The sequence below is a fragment of the Grammomys surdaster genome, unplaced genomic scaffold, assembly GCF_004785775.1.
Source record: "Grammomys surdaster isolate TR1022 unplaced genomic scaffold, NIH_TR_1.0 194, whole genome shotgun sequence".
Lineage (NCBI taxonomy): Eukaryota > Metazoa > Chordata > Mammalia > Rodentia > Muridae > Grammomys > Grammomys surdaster.
The window spans coordinates 11,533,207-11,545,918 of record NW_021604639.1 but is presented as its reverse complement, the minus strand read 5'-3'; the positions used below and the strand labels follow the sequence as shown (position 1 = coordinate 11,545,918).

General features: G+C 39.9%; 1 protein-coding gene across 4 annotated transcripts in view; it reads right to left on the bottom strand.

Annotated features, from left to right (window-relative positions):
* Positions 1–12,712, bottom strand: part of Fbh1 (F-box DNA helicase 1) — a 39,034-nt gene that overhangs the window by 25,631 nt on the left and 691 nt on the right. For all 4 annotated transcript variants that reach the window (XM_028769872.1, XM_028769873.1, XM_028769870.1 and 1 more), the window contains exon 2: positions 2,227–2,382. Coding sequence is in view for 2 of the 4 variants with exons in the window: in XM_028769870.1 (XP_028625703.1) it covers positions 2,227–2,382 (156 nt within the window). In the remaining 2 variants the exon portion in view is untranslated. The remainder of the gene's footprint in view (positions 1–2,226; positions 2,383–12,712) is intronic.

Below are 12,712 nucleotides of genomic sequence, written 5' to 3'. Positions count from 1 at the left end.
ATATACATGGTCAGACACTGGACGCCTGAGTGGGCAGACGGACAAGAAGACTGCTCATATCCCCATAGCAGGCACAATGCAGCTCTCTGGCTTGGTCCCACAACAGCAATTCTTTTTTTTTTTTTTTTTTTAATTTTTTTTTTAAAGATTTATTTATTTATTATATATGAGTACACTGTAGCTGTCTTCAGACACACCAGAAGAGGGCATCAGATCTCATTACAGATGGTTGTGAGCCACCATGTGGTTGCTGGGATTTGAACTCAGGACCTCTGGAAGAACAGTCAGTGCTCTTAACCACTGAGCCATCTCTCCAGCCCCCACAACAGCAATTCTAAGTTTGCATGAGCAGAAAGAAACATGCTTTTCAGGTCCAGAAGTATCTATTCTTCATCTGACTCTGAAAATAAGTTTATTTTAATTTTATTTCCCATGGTGAATCTGTCATTTTCAAAACAAAGAGCTGAAATTTTCTCACTTTATTAGCACAATCCTGTCTCTTCTTCACATGTGCTCAGTAAGCACTTTCTAAGGACCTTTACTTTTGAGAAGACTATGAAATGATGTTCCCTGACCTCACCACCTAGAGAACAGAGCCCAAACAATGGTGATCTCAAACATCAGTATCAATATGTAACAATGTGTACAGTTCCTTTCTAAATGGTAAAGCCAAAACCCTTACTTTGAAAAGAAAGAATGGACAAAACCAGAATTAGCCTTTAAATGAATTAATGGACTTAAAAAAAAAATGTCTCCGGGCGGTGGTGGCACACACCTTTAATCCCAGCACTTAGGAGGCAGAGGCAGGCGGATTTCTGAGTTGGAGGACAGCCTAGTCTACAGAGTGAGTTCCAGAACAGCCAAGACTACACAGAGAAATCCTGTCTCGAAAAACCAAAAACAAACAAACAAACAAACAAAAAAATGTCTCGCTGGGGAGAGGAAACATCAACTATAATTGCTTCCAGAGCAATTTAAGAGACCAGAGTTTCCTTTCAGTAAGGTCTGGATAAATCTGGATATTTCCTAGTTGACAAAGCCAGTCATACCAGCAATGAAAACAGCACCAAAGCACTCAGCCTCAGAGGCATGAGGAACTAACGAGGTAGGTGAGAGGTTCACTTATCCACAGACAAGCTATGCATCAGAACTTGTAACTAAGTCTGAAACACCCTCACAGAATGGTTAAACAGCATCCAAATTGAGAAATATGGATTATTTAAACTAGACTGGATTCTGAAATTAGGTGTATTAAGAGGAAAAAGGAAATCTAAAACATTTTAAAGTATGTATCTGCACAAGAAATTTGTCTGATATAAAGAGAGGTGACAAGAAAAATCAAACTGCTAGAAGCTGACTTTCACGTATTAATGATATCGAAATTGAAGAAATTAATTAAAACCTGTATTTGATCATTACATATTATACACTATAAAATTATCACACTGTACTCCATTAATAAGGACAAATACTGTGTGCCAATCAGTCCGTTACAGTAATAGGGAAACACTTTAATAGGCTCTGAGAAATAGCTGTGACAAGATAGAAGATCATCATGTTGAAGAATACTAGCTCAAAAATACATATTCCAGATGATCTGGAGAACTAAAGCCTGGTTACAGACAAGGCTTACTGAGACAGCCTGGGTACCAAGGAACAAGGGGCACAACTGATGAGGCACCGGGAGAAGCACAGGCTGTAATCACAAGACACTCTGGAGGCTGAGGCAGGAGGATCACAAGTTTACGGCCTGCCTGAGAAGCTTCATGAGAGCTCCATCTCAAAATAAAAGCAGAGAGAGCTGGGGTATAGCTTCCAGTACAGTGCTAGCCTAGCACACAGGACCAGGGTTCAATCCCCAGTACTCAGTACAACCAAAATAAGATAGTACACTGCAGGGAGGAACCTTAAAGGCAAATGATGATGCTGTGGGTCTCCTGACAGATAATAAATCATGGTGCCTGAAGACTGGATGACTGCAGAACACTGAGAGTGCTCCATGCCTTGTATTACTTCATAATTAGCTATGCTAATTATATAGGCCTACTTGGGCTCTAACATTAGAGGAGGACAGAATTTCAATGGAAAACATACAAATAATGAATACAAGTGTCAACCTATTGTAACAGATCAGGAAAATCAAGCGGTGACATTTACAAACACTTATATGAAACCAGAAGACATTCAAAGGCACACTAACCACAGATTTTGAAACAGAAGCCGTACCTCTATTCCGTCCTTTTGTTCTGGGTCTAGGATAGAGACCATGGTTAGGGTCTCTGTTTGTCCATCTCTGACTGAAGGGCTGAGTCACAGACAAATGACTCTGGGCCAAATGCTGGCAGTCAACCACTGTAAGATGCTTCCTCTTAAACCGTCTCACTGTTTTGGAAACAGGAAGAAATGGAAGTACTTGTTAGTTCTTTCCAAACACAGAGGCTCGCCAGTGAGTTATACTCAAGTTATAGAAAAATACTGAGGATTGGATTTAAAGACCACCATAACCAGCCGTTCTTTTCCCTGTAAAATGACTGTATTAGTTTAATGTCTAAGTATATCTCTCTTAGAATCTAAGAACATTTATGGCCACCAAACCCTTGAACACACCCAATTGTTAAGCTTGCTTAATACTTACATAGGAGAATTTTTGTTGTTGGGTATTTTTGTGGTTTGGGTTTTCTGAGACAGAGTTTCTCTGTATAGCTTTGACTGTCCTGGAACTCACTCTGTAGATCTACTTGTCTCTGCCTCCTGAGTACTGGGATTTAAGGCGTGTGCCACGACACTCCAGTTAGATAGGAGAGTTTAAAGCAGCCCTCCAAGATGACATTTTAAGATCCTAAAATGACTTCTTTTATTTATTTAAAATGTTTAAAGTTATAGTTTATAGAAGCTTTGATTATGAAATATTCCAAAAAAGTTGCCCAGCCTATAATAAAGACAAACACTGCACACTGGCTCTCATAGGTGGATCCTCGATTTGAACCTTCAGATCAGTGTCTCTAATTTAGAGTCTGTAGAGGTCAGGAAGCTAGAAAGGGCCCAAGAGAGGGACCAAGGAAGAAACCTTATGGGGTGACAGAATGTGCTACAAAAGAAATCACCATTAATGGATAACAGACTTAGAGACTTTCCCAGCCTTCATTTAAGCCACGTTTATACAATAATCATAGGAAACTGAGTTGGCTATAACTTCACTCTAAGAATAAAAACTTATTTCTTGTTTTCTTGCTTTTTGTGTGGAGATAGGATCTTACAATGTTGCCTTGGCTGGCCTGAACTCAGACATCCTCCTGTCTGCCAAAACGAAAAATTTTACAGCTTACTTTCTATCAATGGAATGAATTAAAACTACTTCTTTTATATCACAACTTTAAAAAAGACAAGCTTGAGAACCTGAGTTCAGATCCCCAGAACCTACATTAAGGAAGGTGGGGTGGAGCACAGAAGCTTAGGTCTGTGGTCCTAACCTGGGGAAGCTAAGACAGGAAGATCCCTGGAGCTTGCTGGCGAGCCTGTCTAGCCAAATCAGCAAACTCTAGGTTCAGTGGAGACTGTGTCACAAAGTAAGGTAGAGAGTGATGAGTGAGATATCTGACATCAACATCTGGTTTATGTGAATACATGTATTGTCTCTCTCTCTCTCTCTCTCTCTCTCTCTCACACACACACACACACACACACACACACACACACACGGCACTGAAATATAGGGCAGAGAGAGTGATAAAGCACTTTGCCTAGCATGCACAAGCCATGCAACCCCAGATTCAGGAGGTGTGTATGTGTGTGTGTGTGTGTGTACACTCAGTGGGTATACATATTAAGGCCCTGGGTTAGTATCAATATATAATACTGAGTATAACTACAGATCATGCTTTCTGTGACTATTTCTGCTCAGCACCCAATCAGTTGAGAAATAACCCATCTATTTTCAGGTAATTCTTTGAAGTTTTAAAAATTAAAACTCCATGAATACTATAACATTTCTAAAAAATTAATTGCATACACACTAATGTCAAAAAGGATGCTGGAGACCTTATGGCCATCTCAATTCAGAAGACACAGCACTACCATGTTAGACACCACAACAGAATGTACACATGGCTCTGATGAAGGAAGTGCTGGGTAGCTCTGACTCAGGTTAGTCAGTTTTATCTTAAAAGTGTCATTGATTAATGAGAAAACACAGAGAAATGTCAAAATCATATGTAAAGTTATCTATCTACTTTTCCTGTTTAGCAAAGCTTATCAAACTTGAATAAAACATGGAAATATGAAAACAGGAAGTACAGAGCAGGCCAACTGCAGCCAATCCTGTGTTCCTAGAAATACCTTTAACCACAGTAAGCATTAAATCTCAGTCACATACTTAGAATGGAAAAAAATCACACATTTAAAACTAGTACTTGGGAAGCAGAGGCTGGAGGGGTTTGATGAATTCAAAACTAACCTAGTCTACATATTAAGCCCAGACTAGCCATGGTTACATACTAAAACTATGTCGCTAAACAAACAAACAGCCGGGCAGTGGTGGCGCATGCCTTTAATCCCAGCACTTGGGAGGCAGAGGCAGGAGGATTTCTGAGTTCAAGGCCAGCCTGGTCTACAGAGTGAGTTCCAGGACAGCCAGGGCTACATAAAGAAACCCTGTCTCGAAAAACAAAAACAAAAACAAAAAAATCACATATCCTTTCAACTTCCAGTTTTGTAAATATCCTCTGCTTTTGTTGAAACCTCTGTTGTTCACTAAACATCAAGCTGTATGCACCTAGAAGGAAGCAAGGAAATGAACTTCTCTATATTAAAAAAGTTAGGCTGGGCAGCGGTGACACACGCCTTTAATCCCAGCACTCTGGAGGCAGAGACAGGCAGATCCCTGTGAGTTCAAGGCGATCCTGGTTTACAGAGCGAGATCCCGAATAGCCAGGGCTTTTACACAGAGAAACCCTGTCAAAAAAAACAAAAAACAAAAACAAACAAACAAACAAACAAACACAAAAACCTTGATTTTTTTCTATAAATTTGAGAGTAACAATAAATATAAATTCTGATTGTTATTTAAAAATAAGACTTTAGCCGGGCCGGGCGTTGGTGGCGCACACCTTTAATCCCAGCACTTGGGAGGCAGAGGCAGGCGGATTTCTGAGTTCGAGAGTTCGAGGCTAGCCTGGTCTACAGAGTGAGTTCCAGGACAGTCAGGGCTACACAGAGAAACCCTGTCTTGAAAAACAAAAAAAATAAAAATAAGACTTTACAGCATGGGCTGGAGAGATGGCTCAGTGGTTAAGAGCACTGACTGCTCTTCCAGAGGTCCTGAGTTCAAATCCCAGCAACCACATGGTGGCTCACAACCATCTGTAATGAGATCTGATGCCCTCTTCTGGTGTGTCTGAAGACAGCTACAGTGTATTCATATATAATAAATAAATAAATCTTTAAAAAAAAAAAAAAAAAGAAAAAGACTTTACAGCAGGCAAGATTACTCAGTGGGTAAAAAACACTTGCCATGCAAGCCTAACAAACTGAGTTTTATTCCCATAATCCATGGTGGAAGAAGAGAACCAACTCTTCAGACTTATCCTTTTACCTCAACATGTACTTTGTATGTTCATGACATGGCATGTACACATTCATACTTACACAAACATACACTATGTAATTTTTTTTCAATGAGACTTGATATTTTACCTCTCCTGTTCAGACACTTGCATATTATACACAAAGCCTAACTCCTAATTGGCTGAAATCAGGAAAGCCACAAGGGCCGTTCTCAAGTACAAACACATCTTCCAGGGACAGCTGCTGGCTTCTAACCTGTAACTCAACTGACCTGAGATCCAAAACAGAAATCTCTCTGCTTAACTCTCAATACATCTAATTGCTTCAAAGCCGACATGCACAGTGCCCAGAACTGATGATATCAGAACAGTTACCACTAGCCTAAAGATATCTCACATAAACTGGCCTGCACAGGATACGCTTTTATGGTTAAAATCACCAAGAAGATAAGCATTACTCAATTTATATAATCTAGGACCTTGGGACAAAATGCTCAGCTGAGCTGAATAAATGAGATAATAGAAATCTTCTGAAAATCAGTGAAAGAAACATAACCAATTATCACATTCAACTCAGTTAAGAATTCTGATGCCTACCAAGTCTACAACACAATCTCTGATTTATATGACTTGAGCAATAGCAAACAGGCCAATAGATTCCTCTACATCTGTATACATGTGTATCTAAAAGCAACCTTGGGATATTTCTGTAAAACATGTAAGAATGGCTTCATCCAACCAACTAATTAACAACAATGCCCTAATTAAAACAGAAAGCTAAGGCACTGATAATGACTATAAACTAGACATATGTCTTAATCATATGCCTAAGAATCAAAGCACATGTGTGCTTCAAGCTAAGCAAGTCATTTGCCCTTTCAGTGCTGCTCCCTCTGCATGCAGCACAGTGGCAGAAACATATTCTAGGGGGACTGACTGAGTGCTTGTGTGTTCTCCAAATTCTTATGTTGAGATCCTAACCACCAATGTAATGCTATTAAGAATCAGGACCAACCAGATGTAGTGGTGCCTGCTTGTAATCCTGGGTTTGGGAGGGAAGGACAGAAGTCAGCCTTGGCCTCAAAGTCAGTTCAAGTTTGTCTTAGGCTACATGAGACCCTCCCTCTCCAGGGAAAGTGAGATGGAGAAAGGGAAGAGAGAGAAGAAGAGGGAGAGGGAGGGAAAGAGAGAAAGAAAGAGAGAGAGAGAGAGAGAGAGAGAGAGAGAAAATGAGGATATACCTGGGTAATTAGGTCATAAGAGTGGAAACATGAGTAGGGTTAAGATTTTATGAAAGAAAATCCAGGGCTCAGAGATGCAAGTTAGACATAAAAGTAAAATAACTGTCTACCATGTGCAAAGCCTTGGGCTCAATCCCAAAACCACAGAAACAAAAGCAAACAAGAAATCCTAGCTTGCTCCCCTGACACTTCAGTCACACGAGGACACAGTGAAAAGACAGCCATCTATGAACCAGGAAGCAATCCTTGACCAGACACCAGACAGGTAAGGGTTTTGATCTTTGGCTTTCCAGCTTCTAGAATGTAAGAAAATAAATGTGTTCTTTATAAACTACCTAGTTTGTGGCCTTTTGTTATGGAAACTAAGATGGACTGACAGTGCATGTTTGATACACTGCATGGGTGAAGGGTAGGCAAGCTCTTCACTTTGACCATGGCTATACTGCTGACTTGTTATTCTTGAGTTGACACAAGCAAGAGTCATCTAGGAAGAGGGATCCTCAATCGAAGAACTGCCTCTATCAGACTAGGTTGTGGGCACATCTGTAGGTCATTTTTTGATTGCTAATTGATATGGAAGGATCCACAGTCCCACTGTGAGTGGTCCCATCTTCAGCATTAGAAAGGTAGCCATCATTGAGCAAGTCAATGAGCAGGCATTCCTCTGATCTCTGCTTCAGTTCCTGCCTCAAGCTCCTGCCATGGCAACCCCTGAAGAAAACCTCTGAAACAAACCCTTTCCTTTTGGTTATGTGTTTATCACACCATAGTAAAATGACCTGAACAGTGGCCTAAGGCATCTGGCGCAACTTCTTTCCTTAAGCTTGTCATCTGGTGGAGACTAGATCCTTGTCAGCTTATCTTGGACTATATTCACTACAAAGCCTCTGACTCCAGAGACTACAGCTCATTATCTAACCCTCAAGTGCGTAGCACAGCACCACCACAGCAGACAGTTACTTATCTGTTGAACAGGAAGTTCCTGACTATAGTCACCAGTTAGGCTTTCATTTGCATTGATTCATTTTTTACTTTTTATTAAAAGTCAATTTATAAAACAAGTCACAAATCGTGAAACTCCAGGATTTTGTGGCACAGGCTATTACCCCTCCTCCTCCTTAGCATAAACCCTCTGCACTTCTTGGTTCTGATGCAACTGGTCTGGCTTTAAGCCTAGGCCCTTACCAATGCGGAGCACATAAGATGTGTATCTTGTGTGTTCCCATTTTCCCCACACCAAATTAAACAAGCAGCTGATTCCCTAGGATGCCAATAGAACATTCTAGACTATGATGTGGCTTTGTGTTCTAAGGACACCCTAGGGAAGAATTCTCCTAGCAGCCTGAGTACTTAAGATTACTGCTTTAAAAAGAACCTCCTCCACCAAACACCCATGTGCATACACAAACACCCATGAGCTACCACCACCTGGATCCTTTTTAGATTGTTATGTAATTAAAAAAAAAATAAATAAAGTTCTACCATTCGGTCATTCTATGTTTGGAGCTATTGGTTATTGCAACAAACGTTATGCTAATGATTCCAGGATTACTTGAAATTGGCACCAAATAATCTCTTTGTCCCTGTATCTTTACTAAATAGAACTCATGCTAAAAAATCCTCTAGAACTTACAATTTATAGACCTACATAGACAAGATGAAGACAGTAATTTCTTACAACTCTTGGAGAAGCTGATTATTATTAACTAACTGCTCTTAAAAGTAGAAAACAAACAAACAAACAAAAAACCAAGCCAACTTCCTAGTACAAGGTTCCTCACTGGAGAGAATACTGCTCCAAACTCAAATTTAACTTTGCTAATTAGATAATGTGCCACTCTACCTTTCCTTGTTAGCTTCCCTACAAGGTCCAAACAATTCTCTGACAGATGGGCTTTGAAGATGTGCAGGTAGACAGGCGAGGTACTGTGTGACAGAGTCCATTATTACTATGACTGGTATCTGAAAAGTCCAATGACAGCCAGTGAAACTGAGAGTCCAGATAAATACGGCCAACTGTGCTATCTCTCAATTCTAGTGTTGTAAGTTGCAACTCAAGCCAGGAAGTACTTAGCAGTGATACAACCACTCTGCACATTTCTGAGACACTTATAATGCTTTCATAAATGTCTATTAAAGGATACCTTACATAGAGTATTGTTTTAATATATATTTGTTATATTAATACCAATTATTTATATAATGACAATTTGTTTTCACTCTGAGGCTAAACATTGTAAGGTACATAGGAAAGAGAAATGAAAAATGTATTTCTACCCAGCATCCTCTGTTTATAACCTCATAAATAACTGCTAATTAAATGAAAAGCTGCCTTCTACAGTTGGGCTGTGGTGGCTTCAACTATCTCACAGCTCCTTAGGCTCCTTACAGCCCACAGCCTGCTTTACAGCGTTTGCAGTGCCTTCCCTAAGTTCTCATTTCATCTGCTTCAATTAAACCGGAACTTAGAAAAGACCTGCTTCAAGTCACTACTTAGCTCCCAAGCAATAGAACCAGGGGCTGAAGAGAGAGATCAGTAGTAAGAGCCCTTGCTGCTCCAGGAGAGGACCAGAATTCAATTCCCAGCATCCATGTGTGGGCAGCTCACAATGGCTTGTAACTCCAGCTCCAGGGGGATCAATAGTTCTTCCCAACACTGCAGGCTATACACACTCTGCTATACACATATGCACATGAATCTCAATCTTTTTTTTTTTTTTTTTTTTAACTAGTAACACCAGCAGAAGAACTTGGCTTTTCTGACTACTTGGTCTGGTGTGTTTTCGACTTTAACATTCTGCCTTTCTAGGTCCGGAAAACTTTACAGGAGGTTGGAAAAATGGCAAGTTAGTGGAACATAAAGATATATAACTAATCCCAGCACTCGGGGATTTTGGGCCAGCATGGATGGAAAACTTTACTAAAAACAAATACCCTCAAGTTGAATTCTCTCTTTTTTTTTTTCTCAAGTTGAATTCTTATAGCACTTTAAAAAAACTGTTATATGTCACAATCAAAGATGGTTACTAGCAAATACTCAGAAAAAATGAACTGTAAGAGAAATGTCACTGTGCAATCTATAGTATAGACTCAGAATGGGAAAAAACTTCTAAATATTTTGTCCCCATTTAACTCTAAGGAAAACAGACAAACACACATCAAACACAGAAAGAGTGGAGAGCTGGTTCTCATTCCTCTTTCTGTCATTCAGTCTTCAAGGAAAGACCTACCGCCACTTCCTGCTTCTCTACACCCAAAGGACACATCAGTTGGCCCAGTCTTTGCTGTGGAGAGCGTGAAGGGGAAGGACCCTGGTATACATGCATCAGGAGGCCAGTTCAACCTCAGGTGTCATTTCTCAGAATCTGTCCTGCTTCTCTAACTGGGCCTTGGAGCTCACCTGATTCAGTTAAGACTAGCTGGCTGGCAAGCTCAGGCACCTGCCTTGTCTCGAAATGCTATTACGAGGCACGCATGCTCATGCAGGTGTTTTTTTTGTTGTTGTTGTTTTTTTAATGTGGTGCTAAGGATCCAAGTCAGGTCCTAATGCTTGACTGGCAAGCACTTGACCAATTGAGCCATCTTCCCAGTCCAGCAGCACCAACTACTTTCTTAAGTGTAGCACCCATTTATTACTGCAAGAAAAGACAGGCTTGACTGTTCATTCTGTGTTCCTCAGACAGAATGACAGAAAACAAACAAATAAATGAAAAATCACTATTTACTGTCCACAATGTATCTTTATGTATTTGAAAACCATTTTCTATTATTTATTCACTCATTCCTCAACCTCTTCATTTTTCTACCATATCCCAGATTTACTATGAACTCCATGAGGGCTTTCCTTATGGTATCCTTGTTGCTAATGCTATTTTAGACGTTGGAGAGCATACAAAAATAAGTAAGCCTGACCATAAGGCAGCTACCAAAACAAACACAAATTGCTAAACATACAGCAATCCAAGCGCTACATAAATATACACATAAGGGCCTATGGTAGTAAATATAATTAGGACTGTTAGAAGAATCTCCATAAAGAGATGTGCCTTAAGTGATGAACAGGATTCAGTTAGGCACAAGAAAACGATATGAATAAAAACAAAGGAATGGCAGAATGTGTGACAGAAAGGTTTCCTTTCTTTAGAACAAATAGCTAACTGACAGGCAATGAAAACTAACAAGGCTGGAAAATGAACTTGAAGCCAGAGACTACAAGGGTCCTCTTACATACTGCTGAAGACATTGGCCTTTACTGCATAGGCAATTCAGAGTAACATGCTGTTTTCAAAAGCAAGGCCATTACACAACCAAGTTTAGACAGACATGGAGATAGTCAGCAAAACAAATCCGAAAGTCATGGTACCAAGCTAGGCAAGAATTGGCAGAAGTTGAATAGCAAGGACAGGTGCGTATCAACCAGGTGTGAAGACCAAGAGAAAAACGAAGGACAACTGACTCCACTTGTGGAACATGAAGAGAGCCGACATCATTAGCTATGTTAAAAAGCAAAGGAAGAAATGGCTGCTTTAAATCATTTTTCACACACTGAAAGGCCTAGAAGTTTCAGTTTTAAAAATAATTTTTTAGGGTTTCCTCTTGTGGCTTTGTTGTTGTTGTTTTGGTTGGTGGTTGGTCTGCTTTGCTTTGCTGAGGTAGATGCTAAGCTAACTAAATGCTAGGCCGATCAAGTGTGTGCCATCATGTCCAGATTATTTTAAGAGGTTCTGTAGAATACCCAGTTAAAGCTACAGAGAGTTCTATGAAATGTAAAAATAGTCTTCAAAGAGCACACAAATGACCACTGACAACGTAAGAGCTGGCTTTGGTGATAAATTTCTAGAAGCTTTGTCAAAACCAAAACAGCAAAGACAGAATCTAAATTTGTCTAAAGTCAAGTCAGCCTGGGAGGAACAGATAAATATAAGGGTGTGTGTGTGATAGTAACACATTTGAAATTAGAATTCAAATACTTTTATGTATTCACAAGTCAGGAAACATGTTAAAGAACTGATTCAACAACGACATCCAAGTACCAAAGATCCATGAAATACAGCAAAAGTTAGATCAAAAAATCTCAATTCCGTTGACAGTTACAAGGGAATTGAGATAGTAAAGGCCTCAAACTCCAAAGACCTTCACTTAAGAAATAGGCAGCTCGCCGGGCAGTGGTGGCGCACGCCTTTAATCCTAGCACTTGGGAGGCAGAGACAGGCGGATTTCTGAGTTCGAGGCCAGCCTGGTCTACAGAGTGAGTTCCAGGACAGCCAGTACTATACAGAGAAACCCTGTCTCGAAAAACCAAAAAGAAAAAAAAACAAAAAAAAAAACAAAAAAAAAAAAACAAAGAAATAGGCAGCTCAACCAGAGAGAAAAGCAGTGGCCCTATGCATAAACTTAAAGCATAAATACCCACCCCTCTCCAAAAAATCACAAGGGGTACAGGGTAGGTTCACAAAAAAATATCTAGTTTCCCAAAGGAAAACACAGACCAAAGTAAATTCATAAAGCAAAAGAGAGATTGAATCTTATTTGAAATACCAATTAAATTCCCAATATCATCCTTTTGTGAACCAGGGTTCACGGTTTTGTGTAAAGGACAGGAAACATAAGAGATATACAGCAAGAAAACGTGAAATCATTTGTAAGGAAGGAGTAGGTAGCCCAGACTAGCCTCGAACTTAAGGACCTCTTGCTTCATTCAGTCTCCCAAGCGTTAGAGACTTAAAACCATGCAAAGCAGCAAAAAGTTTGAAACTATCAGATGCGTCAACTTTCCAATTCGTGGTAAAAAATCACTAACTTCATTAGGCCTCGATGTCCTTCCTTGGCTCTAAAACCTGAATGCTACCTATAGGCTGCTTATGGAATAGACAATGTCACGCTCTTAGTGAACCAGAATGTAGTGCCAAA